We start from the raw sequence: 25,997 nt of genomic DNA, 5'->3' as shown, positions 1-25,997 counted from the left end.
AAAATATTATCGGCTTTATTTATTTTATGCTTTCCAAAAGGAAAAGAAATTATATTACTAGTTATGTTAATTACAACTATACCCTTTGTCCTCCTCCCGCGGCTTCAGTTCTTCGCGCCATTCTGTACGAAAATCTGCACAATTGCCCTAATCTCTCTCACTCTTCGAGAAGCGGGTATCGGCGACAAGTTCTTTATCCTTCTCTGCATTTGTTAACTGGTAATCTTCTGCTAATTTCCTTTTATTTGACCACAACCTATTGCACCGCGTCCTGGATTAAGATGAATTCTTCGAGGGAGGATTGCTCCTCCGACACTCTTCGGTTTATGGAACTTGCAATTCAGCAGGTGAATATCCCTCCTGTACGAAGATGGTGAATGTTTGCATCATAATTGTCAAAGTTACATACAGCACTCAAACTATATGCAGTTCAATTAATTTCCAGGAAGTTATGCAGGGCATGAGACGTATGCAAGAAGATCTTTATTGCTTTTTCAAATTTCCACGAGCATTAGTTTACATGTTATGCTTTTGTTTGTCAAGCGTCTTCATTTTCTGATCTGATTTTATTAGAAATACTTGTGAATAGCTCCAGGCTTATTGGAGTTTGCATTTCTAATGGATGTCTGACCGTAGTTAATTGAAACACTTTACGCAGTATTTTGATCCCCTGTGTCGACATTTTCTATGTAGAAATTATTTTGTTGATGCGTCTCTCCCATACTGACGTCCTTAAATTATTGCTTTGTAAATCATCAATTTTCGCGTAGTATGGGATCATGGGAATGAAAATACAATACGTGGGGGTTGAGCAAAATGGAGGCTGAAGAAAAGAGAGTTCTGCAGGGCCATCTACCTTTGCACGGGGTTGCTTGTTCTGTTTCAACTGAAAGCTTCTTCTAATCCATTAGATTCTCATCACATTTAAATGTTTGTCTCAATGGTGTCAGATTTATTTATCTCTATAGTAGCTCAATATTTTGCCATGTGATTGCAGGCCAAGCTTGCCCTGAACAGCCTAGAAGTGCCTGTAGGGTAAGCTATTGTCTATTTTTACCATTCTTGCCGGTAAGATCTGTTGTGTTGCAAAATGAGTTCACTGTTTTGGTGCATTTTCAAGAGGATGTATTAACATTCCACCTAGTTCCTTTTGTGTAGTTGTGCCCAAAACTCATTATAGTTATTTATGAAAGCATTGCTTATGAGGTCATCGTATTATTGTTATTGTTCAGCTGTGTGATTGTTGAAGATGGGATGGTTATTGCCACTGGAAGAAACCGCACTACTGAGACTCGAAATGTAATCCAACATGGTTCTTGTTCCCCTCTCTTTCTGCCCCCCCCCCCAAAAAAAAAAAAAAAAAAATTCAAATGTTGTTTAGTGATCAATTGCACTTCATGGTAGCTGCTTTTTTTTTGTCCTATTCCTTTATCATATTATTCTTGTTCAGCTGTTACTTAGCTAGTAAAGCGGTTGATGATTCTATCTCAATGAACCTCCATGGATAGGAATATTTCTTTTTTTATTTGGAAACAAAATTTGTGTATAAAGGAACAGGGTTAAGACACCATCCATATCAATGTATTAACAAAGTCACTCTGTACATCTATAGAAGGTTGTGAGGGAATGCAAGAGCTAGTTGGAGCCTGAGACAAGGAGAGCAATCTCTCTGCTTCTCTTCATCTTGATAATAGGTATGATGAGTAGAATAATGAACAAAGTAGAGAGGATGGTTTGTTTGGGTGCTTCAAGGTTTGTAAAAAAGAATTTAACTCGTTCTTTTAGCAGATGACTTTCTACAAATAGCAGTATGTTTCATATGCTTCTGGTCTATCAATCAACCTTTTAAAAGTTTTGTAGTAGACATTAATATGGCATATAGAAATTTGGCAAAGATTGCATCTACCTTCCATTGCAGTAATTTTCATGGTCGTTTAGCTACCTAGGCATGTCTTTGGCAGGCAAAAAAAATCCTCAAAATTTTTGGGACTACATGTTTGATTAACGCTCTTAACTTAATATATGATCCAACTAACATACTGAGCTTGATCCAATGCCTATTTCTATTTGTTTGAAGTCTTGAAAAGAACTAGTTGAAAGGTTGAAAAAAGAGATCCTAGATTCCATATGATAGAGTCTAGAGGAAGTAAGCGGGAACCACTTGGTTCATTGAAACGAAATGTCTCTTCCAATGAACTTGGGGGTCCTTATGATGGGTAATATCAAGAGAAGAAATTATTCTATATGAGGTAATTTGATTTGGAGATTTCTTTCCAGGATTACTAATGGATGGGCGGTGGAGATAGCAATTACGTATGGAGTGATCAATCAGGTTGGGATGTCTCAAAGAATTGCTGGAACTTGTCTTTTTTTAGGGGTTATTCATGGACAGGGGTGTGGATGAATGTAAATATATGTTGAATTCTCTCTAAAGATCAGCATGGGTAATCAAGAATTTGGTTTGCCAATAGCATTATCCCTTTTTAAGCAAGAATTGAAAGACTTCGATTGATCAAAATAGCTCTATGGGTGAGAAGAAAGTTTCTTTAAGATGTGGAAATTCCAAAATGCCTAAGCTAATCGTCCCTTTGAAGATATTTGATAAAATTGGAACAATATAGGGAAAATGACTAAGGTAATATGTTCTTTGTTGTGATTGGTTTACCTTGGCAAGATTAACACCTATGACAATAGCTTTTCCATTCTTGTGCAAAGGATAGGCATTCTGTCTTTAGCTGAAAGGTGAGGACATGAGTGAACAAGAACAGGCCCGTTGAACAAAGACAAATCCTGACTTTCCCCTCTTGCTCCTCAAAAAAAGTATCCTTTGTAGAAGAGACCTAGGTCGACACAATTCCATAAAAGTATGCCCTCTATATACACTTCGCGTTCTTTCATTTTTTTTCTCTGGATTTACATCCAAAATAAAATAAAAATTCTTTAAAGTAAAGGTATAGTAGATCATTCTCCTCCCCTGCTCAAATTATTTCTAGGAAGGAAAAAGGTCCTTTTGTTAAAGAGCAAGATTGATCTCTACCCATCAAGATACAGTGATGAGAGTCAAAATTTTGTAGAAGGAACTGTTGAGGTAAAGGATGTTTGACCAAGGATCCCGGGGACAATTTTCCCAAATACATACCTTCTTTGCAAAAGAAATGCAGAATCCATCAGCCATCTATTTATTTGGCTTCCCATTTGCATACAAAGGCTGAATTTTCCTACATAGATGTTTTGACTTCGGTTGGTGCCTCCAACATGGAAGATGGTCTAACATAATTTATGTTCGGTTTTCAGCTAATTGGGAATCCTTGTTGTAGCTCTTTTAGATCTCTAGGGATATCTCATCTCTCCCTTTTGCATGCTTTTTCGCTATTAATAAATTCTGTTCTTCTGGTTCCTTTTTTTTTTTTTTTTTTTTTTTTTAAGTTTAGCTGGTGGCTCAAAGATAAAGCCAAAGTTCTTTGGACAAATGCTTGTAGATCCCTCCTTTAGCTTCTCTGGAGAGAGAAACTCCATATTTTTCTTAGTTAAGTCATCTTCTTTTGAAAACTTCTCTGACAATGTATAGTGGGCGGCCTCTGATACCAGCCTACAGAAATCTTTTTGTGCTACCCTGGCGTCAACTTAAATTGGGTCCTTTTGTTTTTGCCCTCCTCACTAGCTTCAGGGATCCCTATCCTCAAGGCCTTTATGCTGCTCTCCTTTTTCCCATTAATTTGATGGTTTTGTTATTCATAAGAAAAATAGTAAGTAAGTTTCTTGGGTACAATTTTGAAAGGACTTGTAGCGAAGATAGTTTCGTTGTTTTCAACTTAGAGGATTTTGGAGTCTCAAATTCAGGGCCATGTTTCAAATATCCAAGTTGCTCTGACAGACTTTTACCGAGGTGGTTCCTTGACAAAGCTTAGAGGCTGATTGCAACAGTTCTCAAGTTTAAAGGATTTTGGATTCTCAAAAGAGAACTATGCTGTTATAACTCAACCAAATGAATCTTTTTTAGGCCTCAAAATTTGATTGCTTACCTAAGATATTAAAGTTCCTACAAGTTTTCTATGCTAATTTTTCAAGCAGTTATAGTGTGGGATCAGTCAAGGTACAACTAAGCTAGCAAGGAAGGGTACACGGGAATATCCATTCCCAACCTTCCTTAAGACTGTAGTGACAAGTTCTTTTGCCTTGTTTTGCTTATTATGTTTATAAGCTTTCTTTTCTACATTATTTTTCATATTCTCATAGGCAACCAGACACGCAGAGATGGAAGCTATTGACATTCTGATTGAGGCATGGCAGAGGGATGGACTTTCAACCTCAGAAGTTGCTGAAAAATGCTCGAAGTGCAAACTTTATGTTACCTGTGAACCTTGCATTATGTGTGCTTCTGCCCTATCAATACTTGGTATGTTTTCTTTTTCTTGTTTCTCCATGCAGAGGCAACTGTTTGTCCAAAGAGTTATAGGTCATAGTTTACCTTTCATTTAACGACTGAATATGGTTGATCCATTGCTATGCGATTTCCTGTTTCAGGTATAAATGAAGTATATTATGGTTGTGCAAATGATAAATTTGGTGGATGTGGATCTATATTGTCACTTCACTTAGGTAGCCGTGAGGCACATACAAGGTTTATTTCTTTATCTACTATTATCAGATTTTAGTTTTATGAGATTAACTCTTTGGTTTCTTGAACGAATTGCTGCAGTTAGTTGTTAACTTTTCCCAAATAACTTATATTTTTATGTAGTTTTAAGTCTTTTACGTACTTTCAAGCTATCAATTCATATGCTTCCTCCCAACTGGGTTGCTTCTTCAAGAAAAAGTGGGATAAAAATACACCTGCGATGGGAGAATTGTGTTTGTTTTTCCCTTCGTGCTTTTGAAAAAAAGTGTGCTCTCTTTCCAAGACTTATGCTGGTTTCTCATTGCAAGATATTTGTTTTAATGGACATGCTTTTATCACTCCTTTATAATCATTGGTTTCTCTTTTCTTTTGTTTTTTTCATTTTCACTCTTTTATCGAGTTTGTATCTTTTAAGCATTAGTCTCTTGTTTTTTTAAAAAAGTAGAGGCAATGAAGAATATTGTATTAAAAAATTCTCTGATTCTTTCCAACCATAATTCTGAAAATAGAGATTTAACCGCATTTACCCATAGATTGTTTGTCCTTGAGCCAAAAGAGGACCACTGAGAAGCTGAAGAATATTGTCCTTTAAAACATTTGAGAAAAACCCAGTGCATATTGAAAAGAACAATATACTTGAACCATCAATTCAAAGAATAAGTGCAACCAAAAAAGATATGAAAAAGATACCCCCCATCTGCATGTCAAAAAGGACAAACTGAAGGCATGAGCTTGAAAAGAGCAACTGTCGTTGAAGCATTTTCTAGGCATTTAAATTCTCATTCAAGATATCAAATCAAACTATTGGTAATGGGCAAGGAAGGGGATTCATTTCGGATAGTGATTCTTTAATTTGTTGTGATAGTGGTAATGGGCAAGGAAGGGGATTTAAATGCACAGCAGGAATAATGGCATCAGAAGCAGTTGCTCTTTTTCGAAGTTTTTATGAACAGGGAAATCCTAATGGTACGTGAAATTATTTTGATCATCTGATTTGCACGATTTGCTCGTGTATTGAACATTTTATCTTCCAAAGAGACCCGCTTATTTTGTTGGTATAACCTATTTGTCAGATATTTTTTTTTTTTTATCTTTTGGATTGATAGACTTTGAAAAATGTATGTGGTTTGATTGATAGTGGTGGTGTTCTGTTGCAGCTCCAAATCCTCACAGGCCCCTTGTTCACCATCGGGCAGGTCAATGACAGGCTGAAATGAGGTTACTTTTGGTTTTGATACCGTCTAGTCTAAATCGACATTATCAATGATAAAAGCTTTTGAAAGCGGAAAAGGTGTATGGATGAATCCATTTTTAGTTCTTGTCTCAAACAATATCAGTTTGTGAGCTTGAAGATGTCGAATGCCGACCTCAACGTCATTGCCATACATTTTGGGATTAGGATATTTCTGCCTCTAACATTTGAACTGCTATCTGAACTACTATTATTTATATTGATTCAAATGTTCCCTCGGATTGTAATTAAACTCTTCACATCTACTATGACTTAATTTTCAGGGTTAACCAAAAGCTATTCCTCTAATCAAATGTCTGCAAATATATTTTGCCAGAAAGTCAAATTGGTAGGGGGGAGTGTAGTGATTGAAAAGCAGATATGTTGATGTGTGAGCCACAGGAGAAGGTTGAAGAGAAAGAAAAGGCTAGAGGAGAGACTTCCACTATAGTATGATAGCATAAAGTTAGTGGAGGAACTATTGTATTGTTGTCCAATGCTGCTTGGTTGGTTGATGCACTCTGAGTTTAGTCAAATATGGTTGGGAAATTGACAGGACTTGTCACAAGTCGACCTTAGAACTTGAATTAGCTTCCAAAGCTCAAATGAAAAACCAATAGGATGAAGGCAGCCATCGGACAGGAAAGTTGATGGAAGTTTGGCCTTTTTGGCCAAGGGGCAAAGCAACAGGCCATCTGCAAAGCTTGTCCATTGTGTGCGTTTTATGGCGTGGGAACCTGCGGTGGTGCCCTTTGAGGACTGTGATTCATTTTCTTCCATCTGGAAGGTTTGTTTACATTTTACATTCTTATGCATGTCCTTTGATTAGCTGTTATATTGAATGGAAAGCAAGACAAGTGTCAGTTTTGTTTAGAGTTTACAAATGGTATCGATTTGAACAATGTGCTCGAGGTTGGAATTGCTTCAATGTTAAGAACACATTTGATGATTATATGGTATCCATTGGATTATAGTGTTCAAGAAAATTTCTACCAGGTCACTTCCAGAGAAATGGAATTGAAGAGTCTCAATCATAGACATTTGATTGATCAACCAAACTGTGATTATAACATTTTTTTTTTAAATAAATTTGTTTCAAACCAAAATTTCTGTCCGAATGGGTCTCTAATGACAACGTAGAACAAAAGTCGTTTGTTGTTTGTTTCTAATTTACTCAATTGTCTGATTAAGAAGTTCTAATGGTTATTTTCACGATTTGAGTTGATGGTCACCAAAGAAAATCACTACATATTACTTAGAATATAACTGTGGGGCTTTAGTGGAATCAAAAGCTATTTTATTAACTTCTCCAATTCGATCTCGAAAACTTATCGAAAACTTTTATTTAATGGCGGTTCATCTTTTAGACAATAGTTTTCAATAAAATACCTTATTTGTTAATAAAAGAAATGCACGATTTCTTGTTTGATTCCATAAGTTTACCAAATTCGAACTTTATGAAGAATATAACATTTTAGCCATTCTAAAGCTAATGCCCATATTAGCCACCAAGTATTGACTTGGTTTGAATGGATCTTTTTTTTTCAATTTTCATAGGCTTTGCCCACTCCGTACAAAAACCCAAGAAATTATTATAGCTGTGAATGCACCTGTTCGGAATCATCAATTATTTTTGGTACTTTTTTCTTCATTCTCTTGTAACGCTTGTATTTTACAAACAAAACTAGTCTAATATGCAAATTGGTTGATCCACAAAGCAAAAATGAAAAGTAGTTTCTATTCTAGTGATCGTCAGGGAGCCCTCTATGAACCAATTTGAGTGCAAAAACACGGACGTTGTCTTTTCTGTAATATAAAAGAAAAAAGTTAATAAAAACGCATAATTTTGAAATAGATGAATCTCGGATTCTGAGTGATAAGAAGCAGAGGAGAAGCATTTTCACAACTGGGTTTATCATTCAGAGGAACTGGCAGATTGCACGCTTCTTTTGGTTAGTTTAATCTCTCCCTCTTTACTTTAACAATCGGGAACAAAACGTAGCATCATGTTGTGGTTCAACTTTTCTTGCCCTCTTTAATTGCAGGTTGCTTCTGTTCAAACTTCATTTCTTATTGAATCGATTTTTAGCAGTGTTTGAGTATATAACTCACCAACTGATAGGAGATTGTTATCAAATGTCCTGTTAAGATAGATTTTCTGGTGTGGTTTTTGTAGTCGACGGAAACTTTGGAATTACATGCCGTAGTCTAGTTTTTAATCCCATGGGTTAAGATTTAAACTAGAAGGTTCTATGAGAGGATGATATAAATTTGCACAATAATTGTTTTCCAAGTTGCTCGATATTGTGAAGTTGGATGCACGATTATTATTTGTTGAGTATGAAAATTTAGGGTTAAATGTTTTGGAGTTGGGAAGAATATGGACCGAATAGACAGATTTTGGAGAGTTCCAAGGGGAGACTTTGATTTACCGTCGTGTTATTGGCTATGTTAGTTTGTAGGGCTTCCAATCAGAAGGAAGATTGAGACGGCAATTGAGTTCTAATTCGATTTTTTCCCCTTTTTTTAAGAAAACTAAAAGAAATCTTTGAGACCCTGTCGATGGATTATAAATTAAATGGGATCCACAGTTGAATTTCTCAAGAGAGGCATGCTGTCTCTTGTCTGTCCGAAAGAATATACTGATGCTAGATAAATGATCGGATAAGCTCCACAGCTCTAGCAAATCTTGTTTTAGTTCTCGTAATATCTAATGTTGTGTCTGCTCTTGAAATTCACAGATGTGCCCCCATTGTGATGAATTCTTTCATGATGGCTGCAGAAAAGCTGGACAAATCATAGAGGAAAAGAAGAATGATGGTGGCTTGCGCTGCTTGAATTTTCCAAGGGCTTTTTCCCAGATATCAACTATTAGTATGATGCCTGGAGGTTCAAAATCTAATGTAGTATATAAGAGAAAGAAACTGCGTGGCAATTCTGATTCCAGGTTGCTGGCTAATGGGACGGATTGTTGTTCTTTGATTAGTTGTGATGGTCATTTGATAGAGGACAAAGAGCAGGCTACGACTTCTCGACATATCCACAAGAGTGAAATTGTTGGAAATGTTATCCCTCCTCGTCCTGTTTGCGATGGAAAAGCTCAAGTTTCAGAACTAGAATCAATCAATGGTTGTACCATTGGGGAGGGGCATGGTTCTGATGAAACACTTAACAATAACCTGCAAAAAAGTTTGGAGGTTGACAGCATGAATGATAGCTGCTCCTCATCAAAGTCAAACATGGAACGTGTTTTAACTTCCTTGAAGGTTGAAGTGGACGACACAGGTGAGTGCTCGTCTTCTAGTATTCGGGTCATGGAGGATATGGTCGAGGATATATCAGGAAGAGATCTATGCATTTCTATCCTTAGAAGCAACGGGCTTCTATCTTCTCTGGCTCATGCTTCTGAGCAAGAAAGTGATTTAAGAAGCGAAAACAATTGTTTTCGATTGTGCAAAACTTGTGGCTCTTCAGATTCAGCCTTGAAGATGTTAATTTGTGATCATTGTGAAGATGCATTTCATGTCTTATGTGGCAATCATCGCATGAAGAAAGTGTCAAATGATGAGTGGTATTGCAACTCATGTTTGAAGAAGAAACATAAAATTTTGAACGAAGCAATTACCAAGAAATTGGCAAACATCTCAAGTAGAAATGGATCTTCTAAGAGTGAATCAAACTCCATAGCATTAATGTTAACGGATACAGAACCTTATACAACTGGTGTTCGGATTGGCAAAGGTTTTCAAGCCGAAGTTCCAGATTGGTCTGGCCCGATTTCTGAGTATGTTATTTTCTTTAATTATATATTTCGTCTTTATGCAAATATGAAATGAATGGCTTTTTTCAGTGAGCATTTTAGGGAAAAGGATGATATTTCTTTTAATAAAAGAATAAAATTTGCGTTTAACTTGACAAGTATTGAGTGAAAGGTAGAAGTAATTGTTGCCCATAGGCCATGGCAATCCCTATCAATCATAATGCTTTCGTGGAAGGATGGGCAATTATAGAGCGATCCTTTGGGGTCTTGTGGAATATCTAGCTTGAGTGAAATAGGAAAGTTTTAAGGTGCGTGGAGAATTCTTAGAGTGAGGTTTGGGTCGATTCCTATATTTTGGTTTTTCATTTTAAAAAAATAGACCTGGTTTTGATCATAAATGAACTGCTGGAGGATTATTCTTTGTTATATCATTAGTGTTCGGGCCAATTTAAGTGCACCTCGAGTGTTCTCCTAGACAATTTGTCTAAGTTTAATACATTTAGTTGTTATAGAACTCATAGGGTTATAGTATTCTTGATTGGTGGTTACCATGGTGTTTGAACCCATTCTCTGAAAATATTATACTTTTTCACCTGCTCCAATGGGTGATAATCGATTCAATGCTTTGGGCAAAACCCATTCTTAGGGTCCCAAATACTCAACTGCGGAACTCTGCCTTTATCAGGCGGCAGCAGCCCCACCTCTACATCCACAACATGCCTAAGCCCTTTACATTTGTTTTCAGCTTGATATGGACCTGAACTTGAGATTGTCATACTACTCACAAGCAAGACCATCGAAGGAAAGGGGAAATTGTCTCAATGGAAAGGACTCATTTTGTGGTAATGTCCCAAGAAACGGAATGAAATGAGATGAGACAATTAGATATCTATCACTTAATCACAAGGACCCAATTGCATGGTGGTTGAAGTGATGGGGATGATAAATTTAGAAAGAAGGTGAGGTTTGAAGTATTTCATATCTCCTTAATTGGTCCATTGCTCTAGTGCGAGAGCCTCTTCATTTGTTTTGGATCCCAAGGAATGCGGCATTGATGATATTGAAAGAAAGGCTTTCCTTTCTTTAGGAAAAAAACAAGAAAAGAATCTCTAGTATTCTTGTTAAGAAACATATTTCTCCTTATGTGTAACCCTAGCTAGTTGGATCTAAGAGCCCTTGTAAGAGTTCACAAATGCTAAAACCAAGTCAGGTTGATTTCATTCCAAATGATTGCATCTCTGGAAAATTCAATCTAACAATCTTATTGAAAAATGAGACTTTTAGATCTAAAATATCCAAGAACCTCAAAATGATAAGGAATCAACCCAAGGAAAAGTAAGGTCTGGATTACCTTATTGATCAAATTTCTCAAGGCAAGAAAACTTCTTTGAGATTTGAATCATTCCACAAGTTAGATGGATCATGTCAAGCTTGAATGATTCCAAGTATGCAACCTAATTTACATAGCATTACAAAGAAACTTAAACCCTTGGCTAAAAGAAAGCACAAATGCTCTTTTTACTACATTTTCCAAGTCTACATTACAAAGACAATATGTATGGCTTTATATAGCATCAAAAGAAAACTCTTGACCTTCCCTGAGGCATTTTAAGAGTTGTAGCTTTCATATTTTATGACCAAAATGTAACCTTAAAGTAAATAATAAGTCTTAAAATACTTTAATGAAATACCATAACTCTAGACTATCATTCTCCCAAAATTTGTAACCATCCAAGAATAAATAAAGCTTGATTCTTCTTTAATATGACATGAATTGCAACTCGAGTTTATCTTGGGGCAATTTGAACAACATTTTTTCACATCTTCTTTGAAGCTCATATTGCATGATTGAGATGTCTTGGTTCATATCAACTCCTCTCTAAATGATTTGTAGAGATAATCAAAAACCTTCTTCCCCTTTCTCGGTAGACATCTGTTTGAAGATGATATTAAAAATCAAAGGGTTTTAGCCTTTCTTTTTAACCTTCAGCCTGACATAATTTCAGGAAAAACAATAGTGATACCTTTGTGGAAGCACCTGCTCAAGTTAAACAAGTTCCAATTCTGAACCCACACCAGTAAAAAACCAAATCACCAAAAAACCAGCCAATTTGGATTGGATTGAGGACAAAACATATGGTGTAGGTTCTTCTTTTGTAGCTTTTATTGGGTGTACATGCTTCGGTATGCTAAGGTTCACGAAAGAACTTGACTTTTCAGGAGTTTTGTTCTCCTAAAGTTGTCTCTCCAATTCGGCCTCAGTTAAAAAGAATCGATGTTGCTGTTTTAACTGTGAATTCCTCTCGAGTCTTTGGCCCAAAGCAGCCTATCCTCCTCTTGGTTTGGGGGGAAATCACCGAATCTGCTAATTAGCACCATCCATTCTGCGAATTCGTCATTTTTCATATTCATACTCAATTATAGATTCCAAACATACAAACATGGGTCCCCAGCATCATGAATAGTCTTCCCTTTTTACTTCATCCCTTTTTGGCATAGCCTTTCTTGCGTCAAAGCTAGGCTGAAGAAGTATAGGTTTTTGTTACTTTATTTTTGCGCAGGCTTTTGCAGAAGGTCTTCTTGGGACAAGTATTCGTTTCATTACTTATGCCATTTGTGAGCCTTTACACTAGCATAGTCAATAGTTGTAAAACTACATGATTTATTAGTGGACTAAGTCTATGATTACTTACCCAAGATACTTCTTTGTGGTGAATTCTTAAATTAGTTATTGGTTGGAAAATTAGTCTTGTGAGAACGGCTGAGGTGCATGGTGGCTCAAGATATCTTGAACTTGAACCTTCATAGTTATCTCAAAGAGAACAGTAAAGAAACAAAAATATTGGTTACAGTAGAACCTTTATTTGACATGATAAGGAGAAAGTGTGCATAATTTATTTTTAAATCAGTTCATATTTCTTCCTTTTCCTTTAAGCATTTATTTCTTTTGGGCTGATGTAGTGATACTGATGCCACCGGTGAGCCACTGGAAATGGATCCTTCAGGGTCTTTTCTTATGCATGTAAGATCTACTTGCTTCTGTTAGTTTTCATTCAGTAACAGAGTTTGTAAATCAATGAAAAATAGTGATGTGACTTTCTACTTCCCGTCCAATAAAATAATAGGAGCAGAGTACCAATAAACCTTGTAGATTGAGCGCTATTGGAAATTGGCTTCAGTGTCAACAAGTTATAGATGGAGTGGGTGGTGTTAATGGAGTCATATGTGGCAAGTGGCGCAGGTAAGGAAAATGATATATCTTATGCTGCACTCTCAGTGTCTGTCTATCTCTAACTACTATCTTGTTTTCATTTCAGAACTTAATGTCTGTTCTAGATGATCTCAATTGCCATTACATTAACACGTTCACTTGTGTCTACTCAACTTATTCCATGGAACTTTGCTCTCAGAAACAATACTTATTAATAGCAAAATATTATTGAATGTCAAATTGAGGCAGGATTAATATCCTGTTTATTTATTTAGTTTTTCCTTCTTTTACAAAAGATTAAAGTTATTGTTTTGTTTTAGGTTGTTGTGTTCTTCTCGTAGCTAACTATTCAAATTAATTTCTTTAAATGTTTGCCAGGAAATCAACTTTATGCTCTTGTTTATTCACTTATTTGTCGTTATAGTGTTCCAATCTTCTAAGTTAGGGGATGAAATCCTCATCTAGTTCAGTTTTTTTCATCATTATCTTGATTGTTGTTCATGATTTTGAATCTTTTGTTAATTTTGTGAACATTCCAAATCAAGAGTTACAATTTATTTTTTATTTTAAACTTGGCATCATAGGGCTCCTCTTTTTGAAGTCCAAACTGATGACTGGGAATGCTTCTGCTCCATCCTTTGGGATCCAGCACATGCTGATTGTGCTGTACCTCAGGTGAAATGACCTCAATACTGGATCTCTCTCTTCTTTTATCTCGTGTACACAATTCTTAGACTCAACGTTCTTTTAGAGGTTCCCGTTATTTCCAAACGGCCATTGTGAACTCTCGGATGCTCATTCAATGTTTATTGTGCAGCCATATAGGCTCCCAACATCTCAAGATGCCTATGGGAGGGGCATTTGATGACCTTTTTTTGGTCATCTTCTCAACCCATGTAGTTATAAGATTCACATAGATTACTTATAGTGGCCACCTACGTAATACATTAAAAATCCTGCATGACGATTAAATATAATAGGGTAAGACAATTGTTCCATGAGATTAGTTAAGACTTCCATCTAAATTTTGCATTCTTGCAAAGATAAGATATCTTAAAGTGAACATAAAGATAAAGTTCCAATGCACCAGCGTGGAGAATTAGGTAACACATGTAGATGAATAGCTTTTTCTCATATGGAGATCTAGGTAAGTTTTGTAATTTCTAGTTCAATGCCTTTATTATTTTTTTTTTTCTATAGAAACCAAGCGTTTATAGAGGGGGAAAAACATAAGGGGTATACAAAACACAGCTAAAAAAAATGGAGCCAAAACAACACCTAAAGTCCTAACTAGATTAGTTCAATGCGTTGTTAATAAGTAGTTCTTAGTTTGTTGAACTATTCCTCTACCAATACAGAATTTGGACTTTGTTATTCGTTAATCATAATAACCAAATTCATTTATGAGTCATTTCTCTTTGAGAGAGCTTTAGGCTCCATTATATTCTTATGTGCTATCATTTGGATTGTGTCCCCAAAAGAAATCATAGGAGGTTGTAATGAATATTACTGAAGTAATTCCTTTTGCAAAATTGCAGGAATTGGAAACAGGTCAAGTTTTAAAGCAGTTGAAGTACATTGAAATGGTACCGTCATTTCTCCACATACCAGTCACTACACTATATGTGCTTTTACTGTGGATTTCTTTTTAGTTAACCCTTCATGTATTCTCTTTAGGCTTTTGATTGCTCTCATGGTTTTCCATTGATATTCACTAAGAAGTTCTTGGAGCCCAAATTACCATTAAATATAGAAGCCTTCCATTTTAGTATAGAACTCTTCTTCATTAACACCGAGTTAGAAAATCACAATTTATATGGCTATACGCCTTCTACAAATCAATTTTGACAACCACACAATCTTGCCGTCTTGCTTTCTATTCCCAAGTCATCAACTATCATGTTCTTTCCTATTAAAACCATGTCAACTTTATTTCTTGTTAACTAAGCAAATTTGTATCCTGAAATAATCAAATGAATCACCTTCTTTGGAGTTCGGTCTAGCAGCACATAGTTCGCATCCAAATTGATTAGTATATAATCCCACGCCCTGGTGGGGTTGACGAAAGTGTACACCGGAGGACGATCCTTCTCAAAAAGACCTAACTTAAAGCCCTTCCAACCTACTCTGTGTAACCATTCCATCAAAACACAGTTAATGACTAATATGTTTTTCTAATGTCCTAATTTTTTCCTATTAGTATTCCTAACATAATCTTTTGAAAATTCTGAAAGTGGTTCCATCCACATCTTTTCCCAACTTTCGTCTGTTTGGTTCTGATAATGTTAATTCTTCTCTCTGGCTTTGTAGTTGAGGCCTCGTTTAGCTTCCAAAAGACGGAAATTGGATGAGACCAAGAGCAGAAGTGATGTGCAGAACCTTATAGAGAATACAGAACACAAAACTTGATATGGTGAGAACTGCTTGATAGTATTCAAGTGTCCGTAACTCCATATCTTACAAAATCAAGTCATTCAGATTAAAATTAGTCTTATTCTCTACTTTAAGAAGCATTGTAATAGTAATATCTTGTATGATGCAAATGAAGGACTAAATATGATGTGTTTGAGATTTTTTTTTTGTCCTCTTCTCCTGGAAAACGTCTGTCAAGAGAAAATGGGAAGATGGTAATTGCTTTTTGTTGGTGAGGAGTAGAGAAATGAAATTGGAATAGTTCAAGATCTTTTACATTTCCTTATTTGTTTTCTTTTCTGAAGTTTGATTCAACACTGATAGCTAGTAAAATACTTCATTATTTCCATCTGTTTCTACCTAGACAAAAAAAAAAAAAAAAAAAAAAAAAGTATAGCTTTGTGGGCTTTGGGATATGATAAACTAGGGAAGGCTAGATTATCCATCTTATCTTTTCCCTGGAGGAGAGTTTGGGGTGAATTAGGTGGAGAGATCAGTGTCAAAGTATGAGAGGAAGAGAAAGAAATGAGAACAAATTTATTGTACTGTGGCTGTCTGATGTTCCACGTGAATTTGTGACTAGAGAAGGCCAGATTGCCAAAATTTAGTTTGATTGGTTTTCCTTTGGATTCTCTCCATTTTTTTTTTTTTTTTTTTTAATCTTTTGAGTTACTGATTTATTTCTTAATCCTCATTTGTGATGGCTTTTCATTAGATTTTCCATTATGCAAACTGCTTATTCATTGATTCAAGTTTTTGCTGACATTTGATTTATATGCTTTTCCCCATTATCATGGCCTCTTCTCTACGAAGAAATGATCTTCGATGGTAAAAGTCAATGTAACTCAAGGCTGTATATATAGGATGATAGAGTTGAATGTGTTTAAATATGGGAGTTGATTTAGTTTCATATCTGCAAAACTTCCAACTACAGAAGCCAAAGAATTCTGTGTAACTTATGATATGAATATGAATATATTCCCTTTTCAAAGCAGAGCAGGTTAAAGAGACTTCTTACATTTTTTTTTTTGTTTGTTTGTCAACAAGTATTCATTATATCAATCTTTATATCAATGTGAATTTGTTTCTCATGATATTTCTGTGAAATATGCTACAAGTTCCTTGCATGCTTGCAAATTCGGTACTTATGGCCGAACGAAAGTCAGAATTTACGTCCTATGGCTTTAAAAGTTTGTATTTTGTTCTTTTGATTTGCTATCGATAGTTTTATCAAATCACATAGACTAATTCTTACATTTAAAATCATAATTTAACGAAAAATTAAATGAGAAAAAAAATAATTTAACGATTCGAACAGAGATTTCTGTATGCAACAATGTGGGAACCCTGTAACATGTAATTTAAAGTTTTGAAAAAATAAACACGTAATTAAGATTAAGATTATACCATAAGGTCCCATCTTTGAATATTGGGGAAAAGAATCAAAGTCAGAGCACAGAATCAAACCTTCTCCTTTAACACTGCCACAGGAACATATACAATAGACTGTTCAAACATGTGTGACCTATCTAAAACCCCATCTTCTTTCTTATTTGATAGTCTAAGTAATTTCTGCTTCATTATCTCTAATCTACCCTTAATTTTACACAGTCTCTCCATCTCCACTTCTGCTTCTTGACCTCGACCTCGACCTCGACCTCCACCTCTAGCTACGAATTTAACCCTCTTCTTTACCTTTGTTTTCCTATTCTTTAGGAGATTCTTCAAGCTTATATCATCACCTGAATCAAGAGCATCCTGGATACAACAAATGAACATAACCAAGTTAAGCTGTGTTCATGTTTGCAATGTATAATAATTAAGAGTATGTTTAGCAAATCATTCAACAAGTTATAAAACATAATGAGTCAGCTTCTATCTCGTATTCACATAATAGGAAAGACTGACATGTTACCAAATCAATGAGTATTAATTTAGAAAATATACATCATTCAGATCTTTGAATCTTCCTGGTATGAATCTCAGATTATAGAAATTAGAGTAAATGTCAATATCATTTGGAGGTTCTATGATATTACATACAATTTGTTAAGGATTTTTAACATCAGCCTGATACATCAACTCAGAAATAAAGAATTGAAGAAATGAGCCAGAAACTTATTTTTCTAAAACATAATATTGACTCGTCAAATTTTACAATAATTGCATCAAATTGACCAACTATATCCCACATCACAGAATTTTCTTTTGCAAAACTCTTGGAGTTGCAATATGATAACAGATCCATATAGTTTGTAAAAAAAATGAAATCCTCTGCAATTTTAAGTTGTTAAATTAACATATGCAATTACGTTACAAATAATGGTAATGATATAATTTTCCAATTACTTATACTACATAGTATTGATTTTTTTTTTTTTTTTTCCAATTACTAGAGATGTGATGTTCAAGTTCACAGCCTACTACGGATAATTTGTAACTTTCTTATATTTTAAATATGAAAAAAGTAACAAAAATATGATACTATTCCTTCACATGAAAAGACGTAATAAATAAGAATGCATCAAACAATGAACATAGAAATATCAATTTAAAGTAATTTAAGATCTATATAAGCTGATCTTATTTCGGTATAACTCTCTACGTTGAATGAGTCTAAATCAGATACAGTAAAGATTTATAATCTTATTTTATCATCATACGACATGCTTCGCATGCTATATCAGCTCAATGTTCATTTTGATAATTCCAAGAAGCCAAAAGTTATTTTACTATCTTTTTTACATGCCCAAAATAAATAGTAGGATGGAACACTGACTAAGAAGGAGGTTACAAGGACGATATTCAAATTAGGAGTTCTTGCTTCAATTAGATATGTACTTTATGAAATCACAAGAGCTCATGTTCAGAAATAATTCATAGAAACAGGTATCTACTATTCCAAACATGGTTTCTTAATTTGCTGGAAACTGCTTTTTCAACCAAACAATATCTTGATGTTTCAAACTTTGTGCATGAATAATTTAATTAAAAACCATAACATAACAACATTTCTATCACATGAATTCCTTTAAAATGAAAAGCTAGAAGTTGTAAAGTAATAATTTTGATGTTTGGATGCATTTTCCCCAATGCTACTTTGTCTTTGATTATATTTTGTCAGGAAGCGTTAGACACAGCTAGAAAAAAAAAAATTGATATAGGCAAATGATACCTTGTTATTGTTGGAAGACACAAGAGACGATTTCCTGTGCTGCTTTTTCTTGTAGTGACTATTGCGCGATTTCAGCTGCAGTTCTTTTATTGGTGCGTCCTCTGATGAAGGAGGACACGCAGACATTTCCTTTGAATCTGCTAATCTGGGCTCGTTGATAGTCTTATTGGGACTATGGGATTGTATTGCTCCCTCTGCCTGTTGTGTAGAAATATATGAGGATCAGAATCTCAGTCTTGTGCAGGCAAAAAGCTGGTAAAAACTAACAAAACTTCCTTTCTTTCAATTATCTAGTCAAGTTTTAAGAACTGCTTTTAAAGAGATCGTTGCGTTCTTCAATTTCAGACAAGTGATCTTGTGAGAGGATCACGAATGTCAAATATTTACAAGATGCTGGAAATCATAGGAAGCAGCAAAGGAACTACAGAACTACCAGAACAACACAGACACAAATCTCACCTTTCTGGTTCTTAGTGCAGAATATCGTGCATTCTTGAACCATTTGCTGACCTGAAAGTCAAGAATATACTCAACGAACAACTTAAAACCTCAATATATGAAGGTGAAAGACATCAAAAATGAAGTTCTAAATGAAAATGTAAACCAACCAACCTGATTCTATATGGAAATCAAGTCACTCTAGAAGATGAAATTTGCATGAAACAATTATAAATAATGTAACCGTCAAGTGAAAATGTAACACTATAAAGAGAAGACACAGATCTATTGGCTAATTTTTATTTGCTCAGCAATGTCTTAGTGTGGATTTATACTAGCATTGAATAATATGGCTAAAATCACTCTGAAAAAAGACATTTTTCAGTACTTGACAACTTATAGAATTGTTGTTACCTTTTCAGCATCAAGACCCAACTCTATTGAAAGGTTCTCCTTGACCTCTCTAGAGGGAAGTTCATTTTCAGCAAACACTTGGCGAAGTTTCTGGTAAGGTTCACAAAGTGAACAACAAGTTCATTTGAAGGGAGAAGAACTCTTACAAACTTCAAACGAAAACTAGACATATTGGATGATTAAATCTCTACCTCAACTGCATAAAGAGGAATTCTGAAAAATGATCTACTTTGCGAATTGAGAGGTCTTTTCTCAGCTTCCACGTCAATTTTCGGACTCTTTTTTTCACTTTCACAAAGAGACATAAGAGTACTTGCAGCATCACATTCCTTTTCCCTCCGTCTTCTTTTTGCAGGTCCCCAGTCTTCATCTTCACTAACTTGTTCATGTGCTGTAGAATCCTTTCCAAACATTTCCTGAAAGAAAGAAATTACAACGTCAACTATAAATATTTGTGGAAGAAATCTTTAGAATTGATTCTGGAGGATTCTACATGACAGTGCCCTTTTTTACCAACCAAAGCAGAACTTTTCGTTGGTGAGGTGAAAATTAGCATAAACAAATTGATAAGTTCCCTACATAATTGGAAAAAGAAAATTTTACGTTTAAATGTGCAAGTTGCCTATCTGTAAAAGTTCAATCGTTGAATTTAATAATTTTCATGTTTTTTTAACACAAATAACAAGAATGCTCAAACAAAATGCTCGATGTTGGTCACTGGGTGCTCAAAGAATATTACTTTCTAGGCTTGAAAGCAATAAACTAAGACTTGTCTAATAATGCCGAGAAACTTACGACATATAACTTCTTATAATCAACAGCCTGCCGTTGCCGACGGCCACCTGTTATACCCTCTTCATTGGAGCCATCAGAAACTATGCTGCTGCTAGCACCAAAGTGATCTTCACATCCAATACCATCTCTATCAGTTAAATCCTCGCCATCTAAAGACCAACTCAAGCTGGTCGAACTACTCGACTCCTCAAAAACATCCTTGTCATTTTCTTCCGCACTTAGGTTGTCATAGCCAATCTCCTTCTTATCTGGATCATAGTCATCATCTGCGGAATCATCTGAGGGCCAATCTTCCTCATGATTAAGCGATGCATTTCTACCATCTGGGAAAGCAGCTTCTTCTTTGAAAATGTCCTGTTCCAAGAAGAGTTAATTTTATGATTGATTACAATTAATTTTTATATGAATATTGTTAATGATGCGAAGGAATAAATTTTAAAACTAAACAACGATGGAAAACTGAATTAGAAGATCTTCAAAGAAACTAACCTCCCAACTAACGTTCATTGAGAACCGGGTACCAAGATGTGCATTCATTCCCTCCAATATTTCCATCTTGCACTCACAAAATTTGCAAAACCAGCCCTGGTCTCCTGGAGGAACTATAAACAATTTCAGGAGTCAAATGTCAGAAGCAACCAGATCAAAAAGTCCAGTTTGCAAATCCAGGAGAACAGTACGGGCTAAACTTACTATTTTCCGTGTCTAATGGTGGATCCAGACATTTTTGATGAAAAGCACAGTTGCATGTCCCATCGCAAAGTATAATGTCATTATCTGGAAAAGCTTCACGCAACTTACATTTTGCACAGAATATCTGGAGAAAATAAAATAGACTTTAATGCCACAGAACTTTGATACAAGCTTAATGCATCCTAAGAATTACTGGCTAGGCTTAATCGATTCATTGAAAGAAAATAAACGCCAAAGTACTTGGTCTTTTAAACCGACTACGGTTCAAATTTTCCCTCGAGACTCACATTTTTCCCAGTCTGAAGGCAGAAATACCAGAAAAAAGCCATCCACCAATATCCAAATCTAAAAGCTGTATAAAAAGTTAAAATGAGCAATCTGAACTAGCAGAGTTTATTACTTCCAGACTCTCATCTATGCACCCAATGAGCATATCTCATTGCATGAATTTACCTATGTTCTTTCTCTAATGAATGAACTAATTAAACTTCAGTCATGACCGCCTTCCACCCCCAACAAACCACAATGATGTACAATTCTTTACCCAATATGATTTGGGTCATTATAGTTCTCTAATTAATTTGATTCAAAAGAACCAAAAGATCAGATGTAACTAGCTCAGCTTAGAATACTTTAAACTGCACTATTTACATGTTCGTGGTAGACAGATCCATCAGGACCAATAACAGAATCCTCAATGCATCCAACTGAACCAAGCAAATCCAGCTGGCGAATAGCATCACGGATTCCAAGTTTGCACTGCAATATCTGCTTCATGGCTCTCTGGAGTTCCTTTTCTGGCCTAATTTTTTCTCGGCTGTAGGAAATAGTTATGTCAGGGAGATAAAATTACATAGCAACAAAAACTCAGATCATACCATTTTCTACTTTCAATATAAAGGATTCAGCTTCTAAAAGAACTTAACCATCTGAATTTGTAAAATATTTTATTCATGGAATAACGTAAAGCAAAAAAAAGGGGAGTATATCAGAGTTCTGTAAGCTTTGATACTGTTGCTAATTAAAATGAATAACAATGACAGATATTACACTTTTTTTTTTCGTTTTCTACCAAATGTGCTGCTGTTAGACACATCCCCCTAACTCCAAAGCTCAGAAATAGATAAAAATAACATATCTAACTTGTGTCCAATGCAACCTACTGGTTCTAAGATAGGCTGTCCTGTTTTGAAACAACAAATTAGATCTTTGTCAGCAGTCTGGGTTTTGGCAGGGCTGTCCTATTAAGAATGGGATCGAGATCAAACGTGTTGAAGTCCATGTTTGAAAGAATAGCTCTGGTATTAAAGCTGTATTCTCTTAATTTTCAAGGGAAAAAATTCTATTTGTGTGTGGTAGTTAAAGGGAAATCTGGGAAGTAAGAAACAGAAGACTTTTGATGATAGATACAAAAAAGATCTTTAAATTTAGCAGTCTACGCTAAATTTGGTTAGTAAATCATCTGTTATACCCCTTTTTCTTTTCAGGAAAAACAAAATAACTTCTGCAAGTTTCAATGTTACTAGCTTGGAAAGGTATAAAATCTCCCTAGTCTTTTTTTGAAAATTTCATTGTCTAATTTACTTATTGTTTCTTTTAAAAAAGGACGCCATCTATTATAAAGGGACAAGTGAAATCCAGAGCTAATAACCATAACCAGCGCCTATCTTTCATGATCCTTGGTTTTTTTCTCTCTCATTGATTAAACACAGAATCATAATTTAAGAGCATTCTAACCGAACTTCCTAGGACGAGGAGGAGGTAGATTTGATGTTTATTCACTCTGGAGGAATGACGGGAGCTAGTTTTCTGATCAAACTCACATCATTCCTACAGAGTGAAGAAACATCAAATCTACCATTATAAAGACGAGTAAATAAATAGACAACTTAGTTAATACTGTGGATACTTCTTACCTCTGGCCTTTCCAACCTTCTCCAGAGTAGGCATCGATAAGGTTCTGCTCTAGCTTCATCTTAATAATAAGGTATCTTGTTCTTCTCTGTAGGCGAGAAGCTTCATCTAACTCCACTTTTTCCCTTTTTCCTTTGTTCTTCCTCCTTTTCCTTTGTTGGTTTATCTTGGTCACTGGCTCAACCTTCTCTGCATTCCCTTCCGTACTAGATGACGGCAGGGATTTACCACCTTGAAGCTTAGACAAAAGTAAGTCCTTGGTATATTTTGAATTAAGTTTCTTTAGCAGAAATTTTTTCCCAGCCAGTTGTCTAATTGTCACATTTTTATTCCCCTTGCTCAAGGATTTAGGAAATGATCTCCTCTTCAATGTTGAACCAATTTCCTGTGCATGCGATTTCGTTCTTGATTTTTTCTGTTTGGAATGGGATATTTTGCTACATCTTTTCAACTTCAGAGGTAATATCAACTCTGATCCAGTTTCCATCTTGGAGTGAGAACACTTGCCAGATTCCTTCTGGGTCAATCTTCTTCCAGTACCTTTCATATTGATCTCCAATGTCTTTACATAAGAACTCGCACAATAACTGATAACCGTGACTTCAAGTGTACCTACGCATGGAACTATGGAACAGGTCAATCTTTACAGCATAAATATGAAGAGTTAAAGAAAGAAAAGGATATAAATCCCCGCACACGCAGCAAGAGTTCAATTTGTACTTTAAGAAATTAATAAAAGTGCTTTTGTTTTAATACAAATTCAACAGCAGATGTCTGCTTCTTCTTCGGTCAATGCCAACCCAATTTCTCTTATAGAGACATAACATTACCATTATTCTGAAGAGGAGAAAACTATCCACCATTTGCTGGTGAGTATAAGATTGACTTGTATGTAGATGCTTTATAAGCACATGATAAACAAAAATGTCTTAAAATATAAACAGAATGGATTGAACTGTACAACTAGCTAATTTTTATAGCCGATCTCATCAAAGGGAAACTTCTGCAGCTCATATAAAAGAAAAGTGTACTGATGCCTACATCACTTCAAAGCCTATCTCTGAGAAAGATGGAGCTTAACTTGTAAACAAAAAGGGCCATTTTAGTTGGCATATAACGGCAATCTTGTCCAGAATAAAAGGAATAATAAATAAAATTTCATCATTATAAAGTTGCTTTAATTTCAGAAAAACAATACGATATTTTAGCACAGTTTGAAATCAAATTTAAGGAACTAGGCCAACATGAAATTTGTGGTTGGTAGTAAAACACCGATTCTCCTCTTGAGACTTAATTCGATCTTCATAGATTTCTCGAGATATTTTCTTACGAGTTTTGAAAAAAATTTACTAGTCTCTCGAATTTGAAAACCATTTTTTTTTTCCTTCATCCACTGCAGATACTCCTCAAAACTAATCAAAATCCAAGTCCATGGACTTCAGAAGTGCACAGATGTGAGCTATTGATCATACAATAGATTTTTGGGTATGTGGCAAAATAGGGCTCATATTACTCAGTTGGTCCCTTTGGGGCGTCCGTTAACTCAGTCGAAATGAAATCTGAAATCAAGAAATGGCATATTAACAAAAAATACAACCAACATGAGTTAAGGTAGTAAGTTCTACAAGAAAAATCACGCTGTCCTCTGCATTAGAAAGTTAACACTTTCGAACATATTAGGAGAAACAGAGTAACTTGTTCAAATAATTTGTCATCATGAATCACCAAAATGGCTAATGAACAACCACGAAAAGATATCTAAAGATCAAGCCATTTCGATTCTTAATAAGCGAACTCAACTGACACCAAAGCTCGTTAGGACGAAATCCCCAACAAATGCAGACATACAATTGATCTAAGCACATGAATCTCCAAGTAGTGAGATAAGGAAACATGAAACATGAATCAAACTTCCTCTGCACTTTCACTGAAAATGCCATATTATCAACCAACATGGGCTAAGGTAGTGAGTACAAGAAGAAAAATAACTACATTGATCTCGGAAATAGAAATTAAATACTTCAAAATAAATTAGGTAAAGTAGAATAACTTGTTTAAAGAATCTATCACAAAGATAATCATTCGTCAATATGACTAATGGAAGACCATGTTTAAAAGATCAAGTCAATCGTGATCCGTAATAGGCCAACTCAACAGATACCCAGACGCTACTTTGATCCAAATCGCCAATAAATCAATACAAGTAATTAGTCGACGACATAAATCTTAAGGTAGACCTCCCGAGAATTTGATCAGAAATCGAAAAACACATTATGGAACACAAGACGAAACAATGGAAGGAAATTCAAGAAAAGAAGGGTACCTCGAGGAGATAGGCAAAAAGAAAGGAGATCTTCAAATTGAATGATCTCTAACAGCCATAATTTACAGCAGCACTCGGAATGAAAGTGAAACCAAAAGAGGTAATGGCAAGTAAGAGGACGCTTCTTATACTGAATCAATGATCTGGGTTCGAAATTTCAAGCGCGAAACTGCAGATTTTGGGCTCATGCTACATTCATCAGTAGCCGCCTCAGTTTCTAATTTCCTCAAGAAACCAATGGACACAGCTCTGTGTCTCTGCCTCTGCTCGATCTCTGGACTTGGAAACTCTGGCCGGAATAGACTCGACACCAACCGAAACCTTAAACGCATACCATAAGCAATTGCAATCTTCCGGATTTCTAGAGAATCAAACTGAAGCCCATTTCTCTGTATAGCATCAATTGCTCATCTCTACACTCTGTGAGGAAACGATACGTACTAAAACGGATTTAGTATTTCCAATAACTTTTGAGAATGATTGATTCATATGTCTCTGGAACAAAATTGCTACGAATTGCTCTTATTATTTGATGAACTTTAAGTCAAAATTATTATAATAATTATTGTTAGTGTTTGAGATAAATTCGTAGGACAGTCTTTGGCTTTGTGTAGGTCTTTCTTTTTTCCTCTTATTTTCTCTCTTCTGGGTATCAAAGATTGTTGCAGTTAATAATTCATAGGTGGATTTTGGCTCTCTCAAAATGAATTGATTTGATCAAATATGATACAAAATTAAAAATTGATTCTCACCATTTGTGGAAAATTGGAATCTAGATCTTACCTAGCACACGAAAATCTTTGTATGTATGCTCAATTTTAGTATATTATCGTGGGATTATTCACTCGGGTGTAATCCTATAGAGAAAAATGGATGCCTCGTGGTATTTAGGTTGCAGCATGTCTAGTCGTTACTCATTGTGTCACTGTCGTTGTTTTAGGACTAACCAATGTCTCACCTGCATAGGTATCTATACAATGAAGTGTTAGGACTAACCAATGTCTCACCTGCAT

At 35.4% G+C, this 25,997-nt stretch overlaps 3 protein-coding genes across 9 annotated transcripts; 2 read left to right on the top strand and 1 right to left on the bottom strand.

The window, feature by feature from the left end:
- The first annotated feature begins 55 nt into the window (after window positions 1–55).
- Window positions 56–6,801, top strand: LOC111793313 (tRNA-specific adenosine deaminase TAD2). 3 transcript variants are annotated; one of them, XM_087123302.1, is made up of 8 exons: window positions 58–347; window positions 771–867; window positions 998–1,035; window positions 1,233–1,299; window positions 4,237–4,396; window positions 4,525–4,621; window positions 5,484–5,584; window positions 5,776–6,801. In XM_087123302.1, exons 2-8 carry the CDS (start codon window positions 817–819, stop codon window positions 5,820–5,822), a joined length of 561 nt encoding a protein of 186 aa, XP_086979428.1. In that variant the 5' UTR covers window positions 58–347; window positions 771–816; the 3' UTR covers window positions 5,823–6,801. The 3 variants fall into 3 exon arrangements, with proteins under 3 accessions (XP_086979427.1, XP_086979428.1, XP_023530916.2); XM_023675148.2 differs by lacking the exon at window positions 771–867 and having other exon boundaries at window positions 60–347; XM_087123301.1 differs by lacking the exons at window positions 771–867; window positions 5,484–5,584 and having other exon boundaries at window positions 56–347.
- Window positions 6,802–7,504: 703 nt separating this feature from the next.
- Window positions 7,505–16,226, top strand: LOC111794074 (uncharacterized). 4 transcript variants are annotated; one of them, XM_087123209.1, is made up of 8 exons: window positions 7,513–7,801; window positions 8,591–9,633; window positions 12,571–12,631; window positions 12,735–12,850; window positions 13,405–13,495; window positions 14,359–14,406; window positions 15,131–15,233; window positions 16,046–16,226. In XM_087123209.1, the coding sequence occupies exons 2-7, from the start codon at window positions 8,591–8,593 to the stop codon at window positions 15,227–15,229; spliced, it is 1,458 nt and encodes a 485-aa protein (XP_086979335.1). In that variant the 5' UTR covers window positions 7,513–7,801; the 3' UTR covers window positions 15,230–15,233; window positions 16,046–16,226. The 4 variants fall into 4 exon arrangements, with proteins under 4 accessions (XP_086979336.1, XP_086979335.1, XP_023531971.2 ...); XM_023676203.2 differs by lacking the exon at window positions 16,046–16,226 and having other exon boundaries at window positions 7,515–7,801; window positions 8,632–9,633; window positions 15,131–15,518; XM_023676202.2 differs by lacking the exon at window positions 16,046–16,226 and having other exon boundaries at window positions 7,515–7,801; window positions 15,131–15,518.
- Window positions 16,227–16,621: 395 nt separating this feature from the next.
- PRHA (pathogenesis related homeodomain protein A) lies at window positions 16,622–25,519 on the bottom strand. Of its 2 annotated transcripts, XM_023675933.2 has the most exons (12): window positions 24,985–25,519; window positions 24,134–24,220; window positions 22,664–23,285; window positions 21,399–21,564; window positions 20,748–20,871; window positions 20,544–20,656; window positions 20,055–20,408; window positions 19,451–19,675; window positions 19,260–19,349; window positions 18,867–18,917; window positions 18,408–18,605; window positions 16,622–16,990 (listed from the first exon to the last, which is right to left on the bottom strand). In XM_023675933.2, exons 3-12 carry the CDS (start codon window positions 23,206–23,208, stop codon window positions 16,694–16,696), a joined length of 2,163 nt encoding a protein of 720 aa, XP_023531701.2. In that variant the 5' UTR covers window positions 23,209–23,285; window positions 24,134–24,220; window positions 24,985–25,519; the 3' UTR covers window positions 16,622–16,693. The 2 variants fall into 2 exon arrangements, with proteins under 2 accessions (XP_023531701.2, XP_023531700.2); XM_023675932.2 differs by lacking the exon at window positions 24,134–24,220.
- Between the last annotated feature and the right edge of the window lie 478 nt (window positions 25,520–25,997).

The sequence above is a fragment of the Cucurbita pepo genome, chromosome 4, assembly GCF_057944985.1.
Source record: "Cucurbita pepo subsp. pepo isolate OVF chromosome 4, ASM5794498v1, whole genome shotgun sequence".
NCBI classification, from domain to species: Eukaryota; Viridiplantae; Streptophyta; class Magnoliopsida; order Cucurbitales; family Cucurbitaceae; genus Cucurbita; species Cucurbita pepo.
Note: the sequence above shows the minus strand (reverse complement) of the source record. Positions and strands in the feature narration are given on the sequence as shown.